This window comes from Ostrea edulis, chromosome 5 (assembly GCF_947568905.1).
Source record: "Ostrea edulis chromosome 5, xbOstEdul1.1, whole genome shotgun sequence".
NCBI lineage: Eukaryota > Metazoa > Mollusca > Bivalvia > Ostreida > Ostreidae > Ostrea > Ostrea edulis.
Window position 1 is genome coordinate 31,392,959 of NC_079168.1, and position 20,100 is coordinate 31,413,058.

At 36.5% G+C, this 20,100-nt stretch overlaps 1 protein-coding gene across 1 annotated transcript; it reads right to left on the reverse strand.

The window, feature by feature from the left end:
• Positions 1 to 7,919: 7,919 nt before the first annotated feature.
• On the reverse strand, positions 7,920 to 9,059 carry LOC125651223 (adenosine receptor A2b-like). The gene has a single exon (XM_048879803.2). The coding sequence runs from the start codon at positions 9,057 to 9,059 to the stop codon at positions 7,920 to 7,922; it is 1,140 nt and encodes a 379-aa protein (XP_048735760.2).
• Between the last annotated feature and the right edge of the window lie 11,041 nt (positions 9,060 to 20,100).

Here is a 20,100-nt window from a genome sequence, read left to right on the forward strand (position 1 = left end):
ACTTCCACACTAAAGCAACGATAATCGTCGTCATTTCAAACACTACATCCTTTCGCTAACAAATTCGCCCATGATAAACAATGTCTTCAGCGCATGCGTCACCTCATTTTGTACAACACTTAGAGGTCCTAAAGGGGTGAAATGACTTACCATTAGTAAATCGCACAAATATCTAACTTTTTCAGTTTATTTTCTCATCACACCCATTGCATTTCATTTCTGTGAATGGACTTATTCTTCTGAATATGAAAATAATGAATTATTGGACACAAAATAAGTAAAAATGCCATTGGGAATAAAAAAATATATTAAAAGACCATTCAAATTAAGCACGCAGTTTTTAATTCCCGAAATGAGATTAAATATCATTAAAGGAGCCGCATCCCGTGTGTCTATTTTTCCCCTTTAATATTCATTCAATTTTATTTTCATACTTTTTTATTATCATATTCATTCATTATACCTTCCTTTTTCTAGGGTTGGGGGGTCTCTTCTTATAAGAAATTTCATATCATGAATTGAAAAAACAACAAATCTATATGACAGAACAACAAACCTGTGACAGAAGAACTTTATCTGTTTAGACTGCAAATCAGTAAAGGTGATTAATTTCAGTCTACTTAACATTCATTGGCGGATCTCCACGTGGGAGGGGGTTGTAACCCCCCCTTTTGATTTTGGAGTGGGAGAGAGAGAGTTTATATATGCGGGAAAATGACGAATTCAATCAGTAAAGATATTTTCCAACCTGCAGAGTTATAATTCTTCATCGGCTGCACCTTACCCTTACCAACTGCAAAGCAGAAAGGTCCTTTTCATTTCAACACGTACTTGAAAAGATGTACTTACGTTCCACAATAGGTTAGGAGACTTTCTTGAGTGGCATTAATGAAGGATTACCCCCAATATCAAACTGGACATTAATTATCTAACAAAGAGATTCATTCACATGCATCCGAAAATAATCAATTTAACTCTTTTAGGGAAAATGTCAAATGATCAATGCCGGGTCAAAATTAATTTTAAATATTTATGGGGGAAGGGTTCAAAACTCCTGCAGGTTTTTGCAGTCTGACATCGATATTTTACACTGATTATCATTTTCAACATCATCAAATTTTGTTTTAATTTAAGGGGGAGGGGGTGTTGATGAAGACTAAGTGATTTAAGTTTTTTGTCAGACATTGAACATTTATCAATAAACATTGTGAATACGTTTGTCATTTTTGATTCTTTTTTAAAGGATGTTTTAATCGGTATCTAACTTATAAAACTGCATGCATACGATAAAATAAGTACATTGTGCAAAACACACATCATGGTATCAACAACAGTCAACAAATCCTCTGGTTAACCACCCCACCCCACCCTGTTTGAAAATCTAGATCTGGTCGAGATCATTCAAACATTATTCGATCCCATATATTTCAACACTTTTAGATCTTTTTTTTTAATTCTTTTTTTTTATATCTTTTTCTTTCTTTCTTCTTTTTTTTTGTTTGTTTGTTTGTTTGTTAGTTGTTTTTGTTTTTTTTTGGGGGGGGGGGATTACAACAATGACATTTTTGAAAACAAACAGCACAGCAAACACACTATGCTCATTTATTTCAGACAATATCGAACTTGTGATTACATTTATATGTAAATTACATTTTATTTTATTTTTCATTCCACCAAACAATTAGAATGATTTATGTAACAACTTCCTTTTTATCTATATTGTTTTCTGTATTTTCATATTCAGAAAAATATGTCCATTTACAAAAATACGATGGGTGTGGTGAAAAAATAAACTGAAAAAGTTAGGTTTTTGTGCGATTTACAAAAGTAAGGCATTTCACCCCTCTTGGGCCTCTCGGTGTTTTACAAAACGAGGTGACGCATGCGCTGAAGTCATTGTTTATAATGAAGGCGAATTTGATAGCGAAAGGATGTAGTGTTTGAAACGACGACGATTATCGTTGCTTTAGTGTGGAATTGAATGGTTTCAATTGTATTCTCTTGCGGAAAAATCATTCATGAATTGATTTATATAAGTTTTCGAACGATTCACATCAAATATAAGCTGAAATAAATTCAAACCGAAGCGCGACTGATTTCCTATATACTTTATGAAGGCTTGGACAGAAACGAGGGGGATAAGAAAGACCGAATATAAATAACCCCCTCGTTTCCACAGAAATTAATAGAAGGTCAACACCGAAGCAGAAAAAGTCCATAGGTCAAACTGACGACACTACACTGACAAACGTGTATCACGTGAATTTCAAGCGAATTGCTGTTCACGTGAAATTCATGTGAATTTCGAGGGAAAAGTGATTCACAAAAAAATTTACGTTCAGATATTCACATGAATTTCACGTGAACGCCAATTCATGTGAATCTTTCACGTGAAAAGTGATTGACGTGAATTTTACTTAAAGACATTCACACAAATATCGTAAAATTTACGTGAGGCATATTTGCCTGTATATTATTGAATTTTTTAGTTACTTAGTGCACTTAGTCTGCCTTGGAATAGAAAAATATTTTGTACACTTTGCAGCAGACATCATGGTTGTTGTTGGAGACAAACTGGAAGCAAGGAATTAATTGTGCATTATTCCTGTCTGAATGTGTTTCATTATCTGAGTCTCTTATTGACGGGGTTTTCTCTTATAAAGCGACCCCTTCTAGATATCGTTTACTGTGGTGTCAGCAACATTTCCTCGATTTCCTTCCAGTTATACATCGTTCTTATATAGCGAACCCTTCTATCGTGTACTGTGGTGTCAGCAATATTTCCTCGATTTCCTTCCAATTATACATCGCTGCCTGAATTATCCTCATTCAACAATAATAGACTATGGTCTGACCCCAGAACTGCACAGTGCAATGAAAACGGCAGCTTTTGAATAACTTCAATGCGATTCTTTTAAAGATGGAAATATATTCAGGGGCTAGACTACTATACATAACTACACCGTACATAATGCGGGAAACAGAAACCAAAACGACGGATATGTTTTCGTTGATTTTGTTTCTCTTTTCTTATTTCTGGCCTGTATAGAAGTTTCGGATTACGCAGTGCTTGAGGACTATCTATAACTAGAACTTGGAGAAGTGATAAATCACGATAACGGAGTTTAAATGAATTTCCTTTTGACAAGGTTGATCTTTTTTCCAAAACCGGAAGCTCATTAGCATCATTCGTGGAATATTTAACCACTCATATTCGGCAAATTATAAAGAAAAACACTCAATAGAGGTGTAGTAAATCTCCATTATACCAACAAACTCACGGATACTAGGATTCGCTTGCTTTCGATAAAAATAACCAGTCTCTTTCTCAATTAGGCTTGTTTAGCGTCCGTTCGATAATTTTTCACTCACGTAGAGATTTCACTAGATGTAGATGTATTACAAATTTTGATCTATCCTTCACACAGTGGGGGTTGCTTATCGTATCCACGCTTGCTCTGACGCGTGCCTTTGGTTTTCAATGTCTCATCCAAAAGACCCGTAACTCTCCTAAATACCAAGGGCTGGGTTAAACAGCAGTCACTACCTATTTTTATATGTCTTATATCTGATGGAACCAAGGCACCAGCGGGGTTTGAACCCATGATGGACTTACCGGTTACAGTGAACGTTCGGACCACCAAGCCACTGCGACCGAAATTACGAAATGCCGCCCACTTAAACATGAATGATATTGAAACGAATTTGGTATTATCTCTGTGTGATAATTGTATTCCTATATATTCCTTTAGTCGAGCTAAAGTTGTGAATCCGGAAGTGGATTGAAAGTTACCGATACATTGACCAATCAAGTAGCTAGATTTTAGCCAATCATAATGCTCAGTCACTATCCAATCAGCTTGAAGCTGTAGGGTATAAATAATGCGAAACAAAGTAAGTCTACACTTAGAACATCGCTTAAAAGAGAGAGCTTAACAACGGTAAGGTATAGACGTGGCTGAATAAGTCTGTCGTATACAAAGTCAGTAATAATATAACTTTATTAAATACTTTACATAGGAATGAGACATTTCTCACCTTTACCCTTACTTCCGCTACATTATTCTCATTAATACAGACTGAGTCAAATTGAGCAAAGACAAACATTGAGCAATATTGAGTAATTGAAGTGAGTAATTTTGAGTTGATCAAATTTTGCTATAATTGTGCGTGATTTCATTGTTGTTTGTAAAATAGCTAATCATTGGAACTGATCATTGTCTCAAATCATTTTACTGCCAATCACTGTTCAATATCTCGGAATAAAGCCGAGAGGACCCACATCGCTAATCAATATTTTGAGCAAGTAGCTCAGTCTAAATTGAGAAACCACGGTTGCACGCTACAATATTATAGATTGGCTGTATTATTTTTTCTATTTATATCAAACAAATTGGAGGTCGTATATTGTCCGATTCAAATACATTTGTAACTTGGCAAGGCATGCATACGATTTCACTCAATATGTGGTAGACAACCACAATATTTCTCCCCATTGGATACCTTGTATATAATGTCGAGTGTGGTCAATTCTATAGGTCAAGCGGGGCCTCCGTGGACGAGTGGTTAGAGCATCGCGCTCAAAATCACACGGCCTCTCACCTCTATCGGCGCAGTTTCGAATCTCGCTCGCGCCGGTAAGTGAGAAAATTTCCCAGTTTACTTTCGGAAGGTCGGTGGTCTCTTCCCAGGTACATTGTATCTGGGTTCTCTCTTCCACCAATAAAAACTGGGCACCACCAGATAACTGAAAAATTGTTGGGTATGGCGGAAAACATCAATCAATCTATAGGTCAAAAATTGCCATCAATACAACTTTATGACAAACAAGATAACTTCAGTGTCTCCATCGTCAACTTCTTCGTTATCTTCACTGGTTCATTTGATCATGTTTTTCCTTTGCCTGTTCATTTAACAGAGGTAAATTCACATGTAATTTTTGCAAAAAGTGTTTTTCAATTGTCCAAGTACAAGTAATGAAAGTCAAATTAACTTTGGCAATTTATACCCCTATTTTTAGATTCGTTTAAGTCAAGCGGAGATCGATTTTCTTCACTCTGCCATGAAAAAGTGGGATAAAGAACAATGATCAATCTAATAAATCCTATAAGGAATACAAAATTAGGAGTCTATTTATGGATAGACCGGAATCGAACCCGGAAACGCTGCATTACTAGTCAGGTGCTCTAACCACTTGCATGTATCTATCCAGGTCGATATCCACAGTCTATATATCGCAACCCACTACAGCTATTTGCTGAAATTCGCTTCCCGTTCATTGCAATACACAATGGAAGCCTATAAGTATAAGTACAAATTACTGTGATTATCAATATCTTGGGGACCCGGGTTAGAATAGTTCCTCAGTTTCTCGTATCATCAATTTAATTAATGCGCGCAAAAATTCAGAATTGAAGATATCATGAATTATTTGAAGAGATTTTTAATTAAATTGTTGTGCGCATCAAATGAATTGATGATATCTTCAAATAATTGAAGACATCTTCAATTATTTGAGTTTATGTTAATTTGGCGCTCCATACAACGGAAGTATGTAACACCACAGTTTCTGTTCGTTGTAGGTGGTGGTTGGTTGAATATCATTTAATGTCCCTCACTCATATGGAGACATCACCATTGCCGATGAGGGGCTGCAAAATTTAGGCCTATTCTCGGCGCTTATGATCATTGAGCAGGGAGGGATCTTTATCGTGCCACACCTGCTATGACACGGGACCTGTTTTTACGGTCTTATCCGTAGGTGGTGAGAATAAAACGATGCAAATGAACGGCGTGGAGAAATTATTGCGCACCAATTAGCGATACATTTAATCCAAGAATCATCAGTAAATTTAGAATGACATTTCTTTTCAGTTGGCAGTTACTCGTTCGATAGGATTTCTCATCGAAGTGCAATTTTTTTTCTTCAAAATATCGCTGGTTGAATTGCACACCTTATTTATCTCTTACGATCGGTAATATGACATTTTTTTTAAAAAAAACCCACCGGTTTCTATGCAAGATTTGTGCATTTCGTTTAAATAAAAACACTGAAGTATAATATTTTATCAAAAATACACCCGAAATATCATTCAAAAATACAAGGAGGGGGAATGGGACCTGGAGTCATGTCCATAAGCACCTTTGCATTTAATTGATAAAGATATAAGGCTCACGTCTGGTGTGACCTGACGACAGGGGATGCTTACTCCTCCTAGGCGCCTGATCCCACCTCTGGTATGTTACAGCCTATACTCTTAATTTTGTATTCCTTTTAGGAGTTATGAAATTGATCACTGTTCGTTATCTTCACCTTTTCTCGTGTGCAAAATTAAGACCACAAATAAAAATATAGCTATTTTTGTAGATTGAATAAATCATAACTATTTTACTGTCATTTGTTGATGCTTATGAAGTTATGTTTGTCGATATTTTCCTAGATGATTTGCATAGAGCTCTAGGATTGAATCACAGGGGCTAAGTCCGTTTTGGGCCCGAACTCTGTGATGCCATAAATATATTTAAATAATATATGGTATCACAGAGTTCGGGCCCAAAACAGGCTTAGCCCATGTGGATTGAATTTCAAATTTTAAGTAAGATCATACACAATTTCAAAGATAAAGGATAAGTAAATGCATGAGGTTTAAGTACAAGTTCTTGCACATTTTAAGTAATGAGGAATTGTTTAGTTGTGTAAGTCGTGTCAATCTTTAAGCGGAGTTCAAATTAAAAAATTAGCATAAACTCACGAATTTTCAAGTTATGTATGGAAGTTTTAAACATGTTCTTGTGCTAGAATATTTTAATGTAGTTACATACTTTGACAAAAATGAGCAATTCTATTCTTAGAGTATATATTATATGTTGGAATAGTAAAATAAAATCCAAACAAGGTGTTAGGTTACCCGGGTCTATATGTACGTGGACATAAACAATTGCGGGTTGATTGTTATAGACACAACATACGTTATACGTAAGTTTATGACTTTTGAGTGCACTTCACTATTGTTTTATCATTTGGAATAATTCTCAATCCCAGAAGAATCTGGTGCAAATCTACTAAAATTCAACTCCCATCAGAACTTTCAGTACTTTGATTTTCTCTCAATGCGCATGGTTTTTTGTTGATGTTTTATTTATTGTTGTTGTTTCGGGGGAGATTTCTTGTTTTGTTTTTGAAATGCTGCAGTTCAAAAAGGAAATTGATATATTTGTTCTATCTTTATTTTCACTTTCATTTCTTTTGGATCTCGTAGGCGTGCTGTATTTACATGTATCAAGTAGTTTTGTATTCATACGCGCATTGTTTACAACTCTAGCGCGTTCAAAAGGAAGCGCCTTTCTTTACCATATGGAAAGATGGTAAAGTTTTAAAAAGAAATTGGAATTGTAAACATTCTATTGATTGATTCGTTGCTACAAAAGAACAAACCAAAATATTACATGACAGAAGAGAGAGATAGTTAATTGTATTTGTATAGTTTCAACATAGATCACACACAAAACAGTTTTGATGTACATGAATGTCTGAGAAGGAATATCATCAAACAAATGCCAACTACAGCTTTAAAACTATAGACTCATAATGTACAAATCATGTCAACCACAACACAAGAACATTTTGCGATTGGCATTTACTAAATTTATAACATTAAAAATCAATACCTGTGGAATCTCAGTTGTCGTGGATCGTATTGCAGATTTAGAGAATCAACCATACATATGATTTATATACATAAAATCACACCCACCAAATAAAACCTCAGTTTGGGTCAATATATTTTACCGTAAATATGATTCGCAAAGCGATCAAGACATAAGTTTTAAAGACCACCTCTCTTTCTGAATATGAAATCCAAGAACTTTTATCCCCAGACATTATTCTATCGCGCTACATGTATATTGAGAACTTCACTTCACTCAGTTGCAGCAGGTACTTCTGTCCCAGAAACAAAAAATATTTCCCCGCCATTGTAGGTCTCATTACAGCTGTCTTCAGAAGACATGTTGCACGGTGTGCGACTAGATGTCTCCGATTCATTTTCTTTCCAAATACTTTCATTATTTGAATTTCTTTTCCGGATTTCTTTGTTCTTAGGGAAACTGGACAAAGGGTCAGTCTGAATTTCATTTCTTTTTCTGCGATTAGAACATCTGATGATCGCCTTAAACGCTGCATTGAAATCTTTTCTCATCCAACAATAAATTATGGGATTGATTCCAGAATTGCAATTTGCAATAAAAATGGCAATGCTTTTGATAGAATAAATGAGATTCTTTTCAAGATTCAAATATGTCAGGGGCCCGACAGCCATAAACGGAATCCAAAATATGAAAAACAGAAATAAGGTGACGGCCATTGTTTTAGCTGATTTTACTTCCGTTTTCAACTTGCGATTTACGGTAGATTTACGACTCTCATTGTATATCTTGAGCCTTTTTCGATGTCTCTGAGTAACCACAAAAATCCTGATATACATGACTAGTGCCAGCGCCAGACAAAGGAAAACGGCTCCAAATGTACAGCTCATGTAATAAAGCCTCGGCAAAACATTAAATAAGTCACATTCGTTTGTACCAGCTTCGTAATTGTTGACCACGAAGGGAAACACAAACAAACACAGATTATAGACCCACAGAAATCCAATGATGACCAGAGCTCTTTTTCTTGTCATTGTGGATGGATACTTCAACGGATAAATTATGGCGATGTATCTGTCCACTGCTATGGCCACCAGGTTTGTGATCGAGGCGCTCATTGAGCAGACGACGGAGGAGTACTTACATAAGCAAAGGTATTTGATGGTCACCAACTCTTCACCTTGGAAGTAAAACGCCACGTAAAGTGGCAACGACAAAACTGCCACCAGACAGTCCGCCACGGACAAGGATCCAATGAAAAGGTTTGTCACATTTCGAAACCGAAATTTGAATTTGATCAACGATATTATGACAAATGCATTACCTACCAAAATAAATGGAATGATACCAAACGACAGAATCCCCAAAACGAAAATGGTCTTTTCTCGAAAGTCTACATATTGAGGTGTAGGCATGGCGCCGCTATAAGCGTCTGTGAATTTTAGAATTTTACATCCAGAAACCTGAACAAGTCTGGTATTTTTGCAATTTTTTTGTCCTCATACATCAACTCCTTCCACGACAGTTAATGGAAAGGAGTCTGAATGGAAATAAAATACATCTATCGATATAAATCATTCAACTGTATCAAAAACTGTCGCAAAGCTCGGCACAACTAATTAACAGATTGATTTATTTAGCAATCGCAACACTTCAAATTAATAACGTCTGTCAAGAAATTCAGAACCTACCATTACTGTATTCGGAACCTACCATTACTGTATGGTTTGTCACTCAGTGCGCATGCATGTTTTATTCAACATTTTAAATATCCTCCTGAAATTATTTTTCTTGATATGGCACGCCGATTGCGTCAAAAGTATTGTGTAATACCGTATTTACACACATATCATATCAAGGTACTCAGTCGATCTAAACTGTTTCTACGTTGTGTGTCAGTATGAAAGCAAATACTGCATAGAAAATTACATAATGCTTCCAATGACGTTTTCCTATCCCATAAAATACAAATAACTTAAATATTATTCTTATATATGTATATTTTGTGATATTTTGTGAAAAAATCGATTTGATATACATATATATCCTGTCATAAGGCGATTATTATCTGACGTGTTTCGTGCCAATTGTTACACCGTTCTTTACACACTGATTTGACTACGGATTACTCGTTTTACCTGATCGAGATATAGGGTTCACGGCCGGTGTGACCGGTTAACAGGTGATGCTTACTCCTTCCAGGCATATGAGTGTTCAGTGTTCCTCGTTTACCTCACTCTTTATTTTGTATTCTTTATAGGAATAATGAGATTGATCGCTGCTCGTTATTTTCACTATTTCATCGGTATACCGAGCATATAATTTACGAATTGCTGACGGGACTGTAGATCTAAACACTTTTAAAATCAACTTATTTTTAGTAGCGTGCCTCGATTTAAAAACTGATCATACGCAGAACGTGCTCTTGCCTATCAAATAAGTTCTGAGACATAAACACCAACTGTAAATGATAATGGAATATTGCTACATAAATATGGGTAGCTGATGACGGAGAAGAAAAAGTGTTAATAGATAAAACATCGTCGATTAAGGCCACAGCAAGAAATATTTTGTTCTCGTGACGAAGCTTTTGAATAAATTCTGCCTCGTAAGAATATAAAAACAGGTCAGCTAATAAAGGAGTACAATATGTGCCCATGGGAATTCCAACATATTATGTTCAATTAATTAAAGAATCCGCCTGATAGATAAAACCAAAAAACTGGCTGTAATAACAGTCCATGACTCATTGCAGTGAATAACAGACACAAGCAACGTTTACCAATTTATTCATATAACAGCAATGGCACATCCGGGATATACTGAAATGGACAATATCGGCCGCATGTGAAACTTTTGTGGGGTAACTGGGGAGTCGCCCAGTGAGCCAGTTTAACTTAACTTGTAAGGGGTACGCTGGGGGGCCCGAGTAAAACATTCAGTGCCCAGACCTGAACGGACGCCAGCGTTCTAAGGAGGTAAGCGAGACCCACCCTTCTCACCCTGTCTCCTGCAGTGCTACCTGGTATGTACATTATCATGTTGGACATAAGCCCCAAACATGCATCAGACTGTAGCATCCCCTCACTGAAGTGAGGTGGATGTGGGCCCAACCGTCCCCGGTGGTGGCCCCACTATTAGTTTACTTGTTTTAACTTGTACGACTTTTAGTACTGTAAATTGCCCCCTGCTTTAGAAGCAGGTGGGGGAAACAACCAGGTTTTGGAGCAGAAACAGTCATCACATACCATTACCGACTCCCCAGTCCCCAACCCCCCTTAAACATGCGACAGTCTAATTAATTAGACTCAAATACACTGTATCAACAATTTGCCTTAATATTAAAAATTCCCCCTTAACATTTAAAAAGTTGTTATTAAGGCACTCCATCCCGAATGGCAATGCAGTCACACTTGGTGTGGTCCAGGCTTTACCATTTACTTTATCCAGGTAACCTGTTGGAAGTCTTCGTCTGTTGCGAAACCTATGAAAGAGAAGGAAACAGCAGAACCAAAAGGAAAGAACATGTATATACAAATTAAAATTGGGGGAGGGTGGGTGGGTGCTTCGGTTGGAAAAAGTGTAATGAATGGGTTCGATCACAGGGAGTACCGAGTGTGACGTAGTGCATACAAATTAACTTGTACCATCTAGCCGCTAAAGTCACGTAGACCCGACCTACAGGGTGTATCAAAATTAATACGGACTATTTGATATAAACTCAAATAATCTCGATTATTAGAAATAAACTAAATGATGGTATATAATACTTGGGACCAAATGGAGTACATTGTGTACATACTCATTCATGACATTTTGTGGATCATTAATGTATGTACGGATTTTTTCAGCTTGTACATTTCCGATTGCCGAAGATTTAAGTAGAAATCAGCATTTAACAGCAATGTGATCAGAGTACAAGGAACAACACACCAATATTTTATGTGTTTCAGTCGGTGAATTTCTAGACGTTCTGAAGATTGTAGTGGTACCATAATAGTGAGTTCAATAATAGCAAACTATCACCGTGGGTGGATCCTGCACCATACTAATCGAGGTACTTGATAACGGTGAAGCACTACAGGGCAAAAAGTGGAATGTCGCGAATGTTGTTCTCCCGGAGTCTGCGAAATTCAGGGATATTCTTAGCAAACAAAGAAGATTATGATTGGAAACAATCCATAAGGATTTTTCTTTTAAATCGAGGCAAGCTGCTGACAAATATGTTGATGGTAGTAGGGTTTCAATAGTCTTGTTTGAAGTCAGCATTTCGCTAATTATACGGTCGTTATGATTAATTTGTATCTTATTCGCAAATATGACCTGTCTGACGTGTTTCATACCAATTGTTAGACCGTTTTTTTCACACAGAGTTTGACTAAATAAAAAACAAAATAAAAATAAATAAATGTTTATTCGGTATATACATACAAAACATGCATACCAAGGATAACCCATGAAAGTTCGACTATAGATTACTCCGATTGCCTGATTAAGATATAGGATGTACAGTGGGTGTGACCGGTCGACAGGGGATGCTTACTCCACCTAGGTACAAGATCCCACTTCTAGTATATCCAGGGGTCCGCGTTTGACATCCTCTAAATTTTATATTCCTTATAGGAGTTATGAGATTGATCACTGTACGTTATCTTAACTTTTTCTTAGACTAAACTTTGTTTCCATTTTACAAAATTACATATGTGCAATCTTGTATAATTCATAATTATTGATATCAATATACGGGAATAGCAATATGATGCTCATGTACGTGTTGAAAGCCGGTTTATGGCAGATTCATGATTCCATAAAGATAAAAGAGAATGTCTCTTAAAAGGATTTCCAATATAGCTGCCTACCACGCATACAAGAAAAACAAGTTTAGATATCGAGAGAGGGAGGAGTTGAGTGCCTTTATGAAGTTGATTATAATTAAACTTCACAACAATTTGTTCTATAACTTACTTTGATTTGTGATGTTGGCACGTGGTTAGTCTGATGTAGTCAAATATACTACTCAAAATTTGATAAGGATCACTAGGTTATATGTGTGTAATTTACCACTAACATAACAAAAGACATAAATTTGACTCAGAAATGTGTTTACTCAGGTTATAAATGAAAATTCATGAACGGCATGAACTTTTATCAATACGGAATGCTTGAAATCTGACAACAACACCAAAAGGCATTTCATTACAAAAAGTTAACAGCAAACCAGAGAAAGAATTACACAGTTTTGGGGGATAGTCCATCATTACACTTAGTCGATGAAGTGTCAATACCGGGTATGGCCTCCCCTTGCATCAATGACGACTTGACAACGTGGTGCCATGCGGTCAATAAGCACCCGGATGTTTCCAATGGGAAGGTTGTTACACTCTTCCACGAGGGCGTTTCCGAGCTCTGCCAAAGTCGTTGGTTGTGCTCTACGGCGTGGAAGGGCAACCTGAAGCATGTTCCATACATGCTCAATCGGGTTCAAATCCGGCGAGCGCGCTGGCCAGTCCATACGAACAATTGTCTCCTGCTGAAGGTACTGCTCCACCACCCTGGCGCGATGAGGACGGGCGTTATCATTCATCAGGATGAACTCAGGGCCAACAGCACCAGCGTAGGGTCTGACGTAAACATCAAGGATCTCATCCCGGTACCGCACCCCCGTCATTGTTCTTCTCTCCAGGACATGAAGATCTGTTCTTCCATCCCTGCTGATTCCACCCCAGACCATGATGGAACCACCACCATAACGGTCATGTTCACTGATGTTGGCATTATGGAAACGTTCACGTTGTCGTCGCCACACTCGGTGCCTCCTGTCTGTAAAGTCCAAACAATACCTGGACTCATCGGTGAACAGAACTTGAACCCAATCGTTCTGTGTCCAAGTGACATGATCTTCAGCCCAGTCCAATCGCTCCCGCCGGTGTCGAACAGTCAGAGGGACTCGAACACATGCCCTTCTCGAGTTGAGACCTGCATTGTGAAGCCGATTCCGTATCGTCTGAGTGGACACATTCACCCCCGAGGCGTTCAGGAGGTCGTTACGTAGACTGGTTGCTGTCCAGAAGGGATGGCCTCGTGCCTGAAGAGCCACAAAATGGTCTTGGCGTTGGGTTGTCGACCTCTGACGACCACCCCCATGTCGGTGTGCTACTGTACCAAAAGTTTGCTGTCGGTTCCAGGCCCTGTTTACAACGCTCCTGCACAGATGGTTGACGTTTAGTGCATTTGCAACGTCATGTTGTGAATAGCCAGTGTTAAGCATTCCAATACATCTGCCCAGTTGTTCTGTCGTCAGGCGACGCCTTACACGTTGAGGGGGCATTGTGTTGATAAACGTAGTGTAAACACTCAAGTGAGTTTGAAATTTTAGAAAGAATCAGACACCGATGCCTGAGTGAAAATCGTGCAATGGTAGCAAAAGCATAAACTGTGATGAGAAACCCTTTTCCCATGGCATGAAATGCACGTGCAAGTTTGTTGAAGACGTTTTTGATTTCACTTGGACACAATATTGCCAGTTATGCAGTTATTAATTTTTTTAAACAGAAAAATATCTATGATCCTTATCAAAGTTTGAGTAGTATATATAGAATTTTAAACTAAATTGCTACGGTCATTCTGTTGTTTTACGAGCAAGTCATAGAAAATGTCTTCAATGTACTTTTATTTTTTCTTCAGAATTATTCCACATAGACATTACCTTTCTAAATGATCTAAGACGAGAGATTGGTAATTTGAAAAGATGATATCTTGTTATTTTTCATCATCCAAAAAAAAAACATGAGGTCTTAACAAGTCCAGTGTCCCGATAGGCTTGAATTACAGGTAGGCACTAAAACGACGTACATTGACTGTGTTGTAATTCACAGGTGCGCACTATTTACGGTGTACATTGACAGTGTTGTAATTTACAGCACTATTTACAGTGTACACTGACAGTGTTGTAAATTACAACACTATTTACAGTATACATTGACAGTGTTGTAAATTACAGCACTATTTGCTGTGTACATTGACAGTGTTGTAATTTACAGCACTATTTACGGTGTACATTGACAGTGTTGTAAATTACAGCACTATTTGCTGTGTACATTGACAGTGTTGTAAATTACAGCACTATTTATAGTGTACATTGACAGTGTTGTAAATTACAGCACTATTTGCTGTGTTCATTGACAGTGTTGTAATTTACAGCACTATTTACTGTGTACATTGACAGTGTTGTAATTTACATCACTATTTGCCGTGTACATTGACAGTGTTGTAATTTACATCACTATTTACGGTGTACAATGTCAGTGTTGTAATTTATAGCACTATTTACGGTGTACATTGACAGTGTTGTTATTTGCAGCACTATTTACGGTGTACATTGACAGTGTTGTAATTTACAGCACTATTTACGGTGTACATTGACAGTGTTGTAATTTACAGCACTATTTACGGTGTACATTGACAGTGTTGTAATTTACAGGTACGCAGTATTTACGGTGTATATTGACAGTGTTGTAAATTACAGCACTATTTACGGTGTACATTGACAGTGTTGTAATTTACATCACTATTTACGGTGTACAATGTAAGTGTTGTAATTTACAGCACTTTTTACGGTGTACATTGACAGTGTTGTAAATTACAGCACTATTTACTGTGTACATTGACAGTGTTGTAATTTACAGCACTATATACGGTGTACATTAACAGTGTTGTAAATTATTGGCGTGGCGCCGCCTCTCGATTTTCATTTACTGCTATTGGCGTGGCGCCGCCTCTCGGTTTTCATGGTCTGGTATTGGCGTGGCGCCGCCTCTCGATTTTCATTGACTGGTATTGGCGTTGCGGTTTTATTACATTAGAAACCTGTAATTCTTCTATTCAATCACACAAAATATTAATATTTTTACCCCTTTTTTTATTTTGTTGTACAAGTTCCGTTTCCTTGTGATTTCAACTTAATGAAAAACGATCGAGGTTGGTCCTGAAATTCAATCTATTGGATCCTTAAATTTTGAAATAGTTCAAATAGTGTGCAAATAGTTCGCTAATTAAATTTTATAATTCCACTATAATTCAATACTACTATATAAAAAGGGAGCAAAATAACCAACTTGGCATGTAATGATAGCAAAAAAAAAGTACACAGTCGGAAAAGAAGCATCTCTCTCTCTCTCTCTCTCTCTCTCTCTCTCTCTCTCTCTCTCTCTCTCTATATATATATATATATATACGTGCTTGGTGATTTTTGTGTATATTTTTGGTTAAGTTGATTTACACAAACGTTGATTTTCAAATTTTCAAAAGACATAATCACTCGCGTACGTTAGAAAACCGATTTCAACAGAAAAATCACATTAGAGATACGGATTCGATGTAATTGATGTTCCGTTAATTGACACCTGCAGTAAATATTTTTGTCTGCAGTGTGATTGGATCACAAGTTGATAGTTGCATGCGTTGATTGCACGTGTACTTTCTGGCATATTCATTGTGTTTTTGGTCGTCAAAAATATTAATAAAAAAATAATAATCAAGAATTCCTGACATGCTAAAGACATCCTTAACTTGATCTAAAGATGCCGAGGACTGCGAAAAATCACACACTGGACACATATAATAAAAGCCTAAGGATTCTGTACAGTTATATCATTTGTCAGTAATTACACTTGATTTATACAAAAATTCCCTATCTATTTCTTATAATGACGCAATCACTTGAGATCCCCAACGTGTTGTGCGCCCCTGTATTCAGAGGGAAATAACTCGTGCTGCAAAGTGGACAATGTTTTCCAAGCATGTCAGACAGGATTTTACCCAATGACAGGATGTATTGGTAAATTGGATCGTTATAACGACCATGACATTTGGGAAATGCTGACTGTAAACGAGACTGTTGAAAGCCCTGTAACATCAACTTCTTTTTCAATAGTATGCCTCGATTTAAAAACTGATCATACGCAGAACATGCTCGTTTGAAAGACAAAAACACCATATGCAGGTGACACAGAATATTGCTACATAAATATAGGAAGTTGACGACGGAGAAGCTGAAATCATCCCGTTCGTTAAAAAAATGAGTTGTTAGTTTGCCGTTAATATTTATATCCAATAAAATATCCAAGCAGATATATAGAAAACTCTGTGTGTCTTTTATTTCGAGTTCACTAGAATATATGGAATCGAGTGAAAAAAGAAAAGATAAAATTTATGATATAATAATTATTTGATAAATACTTACATGTACTTACATGTAACTGATCCAGTGAAACACTGAATATTATAGACAAGTAAATTGTCTCTATTCATTTAACATACATAGCAGTGTACCCAATCTTTAGAATTGGTTAAAATTATTGGTTACATAAATCTGAACTAAAACTCAGTCTATAGATATTTGATAAATGAAGCATAGTAATATTGAGTGACTTATGAGAAAGAAAATTCAAATACTCGATGTATTTTGACACCATTCATTTTGCAAATCATTTTATGCGTTGGAAGATGCACATTTAATGGTAATTGTATTTTAATCAAATGGTAGAATATTACATACGTGTATTTGCCTTGTTACAGTGTATCTATGTATGGTTGCGCAATATTTCCCGTCTACCAGTGCGCCCGAGTCTTGATATAAATTACATTTTCCCGCGGTTCGCTGGTAATAGCGGGAAAATGATGTATTCACGTTATAGTAGCGTGTTTTGATATGGCTGTTTTGGTCCATTAATTACCAATAGCGCGTAGTATACTGTCACGGGGAGTAAGCGGGTTTGTTAGGCTGGTCACTTTCTAGCCAGCGTTCATGCAGATAGGACAATATTAAGCAATCGCCTGTTGGTACATTCATCCACAAAATCCACCGTTTTAAAATACATGTACATAATAATGCACTAGTATGAGGTATTAATATGAAATGTTGAATTCTGAGGATGACTTCCTGTTCTCTCGGTAATTTCTGCTTCCCTTGTTCAGAATAAGCCTTTTGATTTTACAAAATGCTGACCTCCTCATAACATTGCATAAAATATTTTCCGTTTTGTTCCGTCTTCCGTTCCGCGTTTTAGCAACACCCAAGATTTATGGAGGCCAAATTAACATAAACTCAAATAATTGAAGATATCATCACTTCAATTATTGCTCTCTTTAATTGAATTAATGCGCACATTAAATCAATTATTGCTCTCATCAAATGAATTAATGAGCGCTTCAATTCAATTATTGCTCTCGTCCATTGAATTAATGCGCGCATCAATTGAATTAATGAGAGCAATGATAGAATTGATGCGCGCATTAATTCAATTATTGCTCTCTTCTCTTGCATTTTATTTAGTAGAAATATTGCTCGCAATAATTAATTTAGAGCTCGGTATAAATAATTTGATGATCTCTATAATTCAATTAAAGATAGCTTTAAATCATTTACAATGCTTTTATATAAGGAATTAATGCGCGCATCAATTCTTTTAAAGAGAGCAAACAATCCAATTAAAGATATCATTAACTCCATTGTGGAAATGTTGAATTGAAGATATCTTTAATTATATAGTTGCTTTCTCTAAAAGAATTATTGCTCTCTTCAAATGAATTAAAGATATCATTAATTCAATTGAAGAGAGCAATAATTGAATTAATGCGCGCATTAAATCAACTATTGCTCTCATCAAATGAATTAATGCGCGCATCAATTCAATTGTTGCTCTCATCAAATGATTTAATGCGCGCATTATATCAATTATTGCTCTCTTTAATTGAATTGTAGCGCACATCACTATTTTCAATTGTTGATATCATTAATTCATTTAAAGAGATCATTAATTCAATTAAAGCGCGCATCAATTCAGCTGAAGAATTAATGCTATCATCAATTCAATTAATGCGCGCAATAATTCGGAATTGAAGATATCATTAATTATTTGAAGAGATTTTTAATTCAATTGTTGCGCGCATCAAATGAATTGATGATATCTTCAAATAATTGAAGATATCTTCAAATAATTGAAGATATCTTCAATTATTTGAGTTTATGTTAATTTGGCGCTCCATACAGATTGGCAAATTTATAGGCCTACATTTTATTGGAGCTAAAATTGATGGGTTGGTGTCTTTTCCTTAAACATACATTTCTTTTTATTGAATCTTGAATATTTTTAAAAAATAAAAGAATAATTGCATAGATCTTAACAAAAACTCGACCAGTCTTCAATAAAATTTGATCTGGTCGGTGTGGGTTCGAATTCCACTCGCGCCAGTAAGTGAGAAAGTTTCCCAGTTTACTTTCGGAAGGTCGGTGGTTTCTTCCCAAGAACATTGAATCTGGATTCTGTCTTCCACCAATAAAAACTGGGCGCCACCAGATAACTGAAAAATAGTTGAGTGTGGCGGAAAACAGCTAAACAATCAATCAATCAATAAAATTTGACGAATTAAGGAAATTATAAGTAAATCCAGGCTTTCGTTTGAATCTTCTCGTGTTTGTTATAGCAGATTCATGTTGCATAAATCGTTTTATTCTTTGGAAGATGTTCTAACAATGGTAAATGTAATCATTTACTCTTCTTGTTACATTTAATTTTTATTTTATACATATAATTTAAAACGTCGAGAGCTTGTGTTTTTGTAAGCAGTGTGGTTTTTATTGTTACGTGATACTTCCTGTCTTCACGTGTGTCCCATCCGAGTTTTGAAATACACGAGTTTTACGAGGAATTATTAGTTCGAAGCAGCATGGTTTCTCTGCAAATTCTACCTGAAACTTGGTCAAATTGAAGATGCACCCCCCCCCCCCCCGATCATACTAAGAATTGTTACTTATTCTTTCATTTATTTTTCATTTATTGCATAGTGAAACTTTTTAGAAATGAAACAAGAGGCCCATGGCCACATCGCTCACCTGAGTCACCTTGGCCCATATCTGAAGACTTTCCATATATATTTGCATGTAAAACCTTAGTCCCTATTATGGCCCCAACTACCCCTGGAGGCCACGATTTTTGCAAACTTGAATCTACACTACGTCAGAAAGCTTTCATGTAAATGTCAACTTCTTTGGCCCAATGGTTCTTGAGAAGAAGATTTTTAAAGATTTTTCCTATATTTGTATGTAAAACTTTGAACCAACCCCCCCTCCACTTGTGGCCCCATCCTATCCCCGGGGACCATGATTTGAACAAACTTGAATCTGTACTATGTCAGAAAGTTTTCTTGTAAATATCAGCTTTTCTGACTCAGTGGTTATTGAGAAGATTTTAACTATATATTTGTATGTAAAACTTTGATCCCCCCTTGTGGCCCCATCCTACCCCCGGGGGCCATGATTTGAACAAACTTGAATCTGCATTATGTCAGGAAGCTTTCATGTAAATCTCAGCTTTTCTGGCTCAGTGGTTCTTGAGAAGAAGATTTTTAAAGATTTTTCCTATATTTGGATGTAAAACTTTGAACCAACCCCCCCTC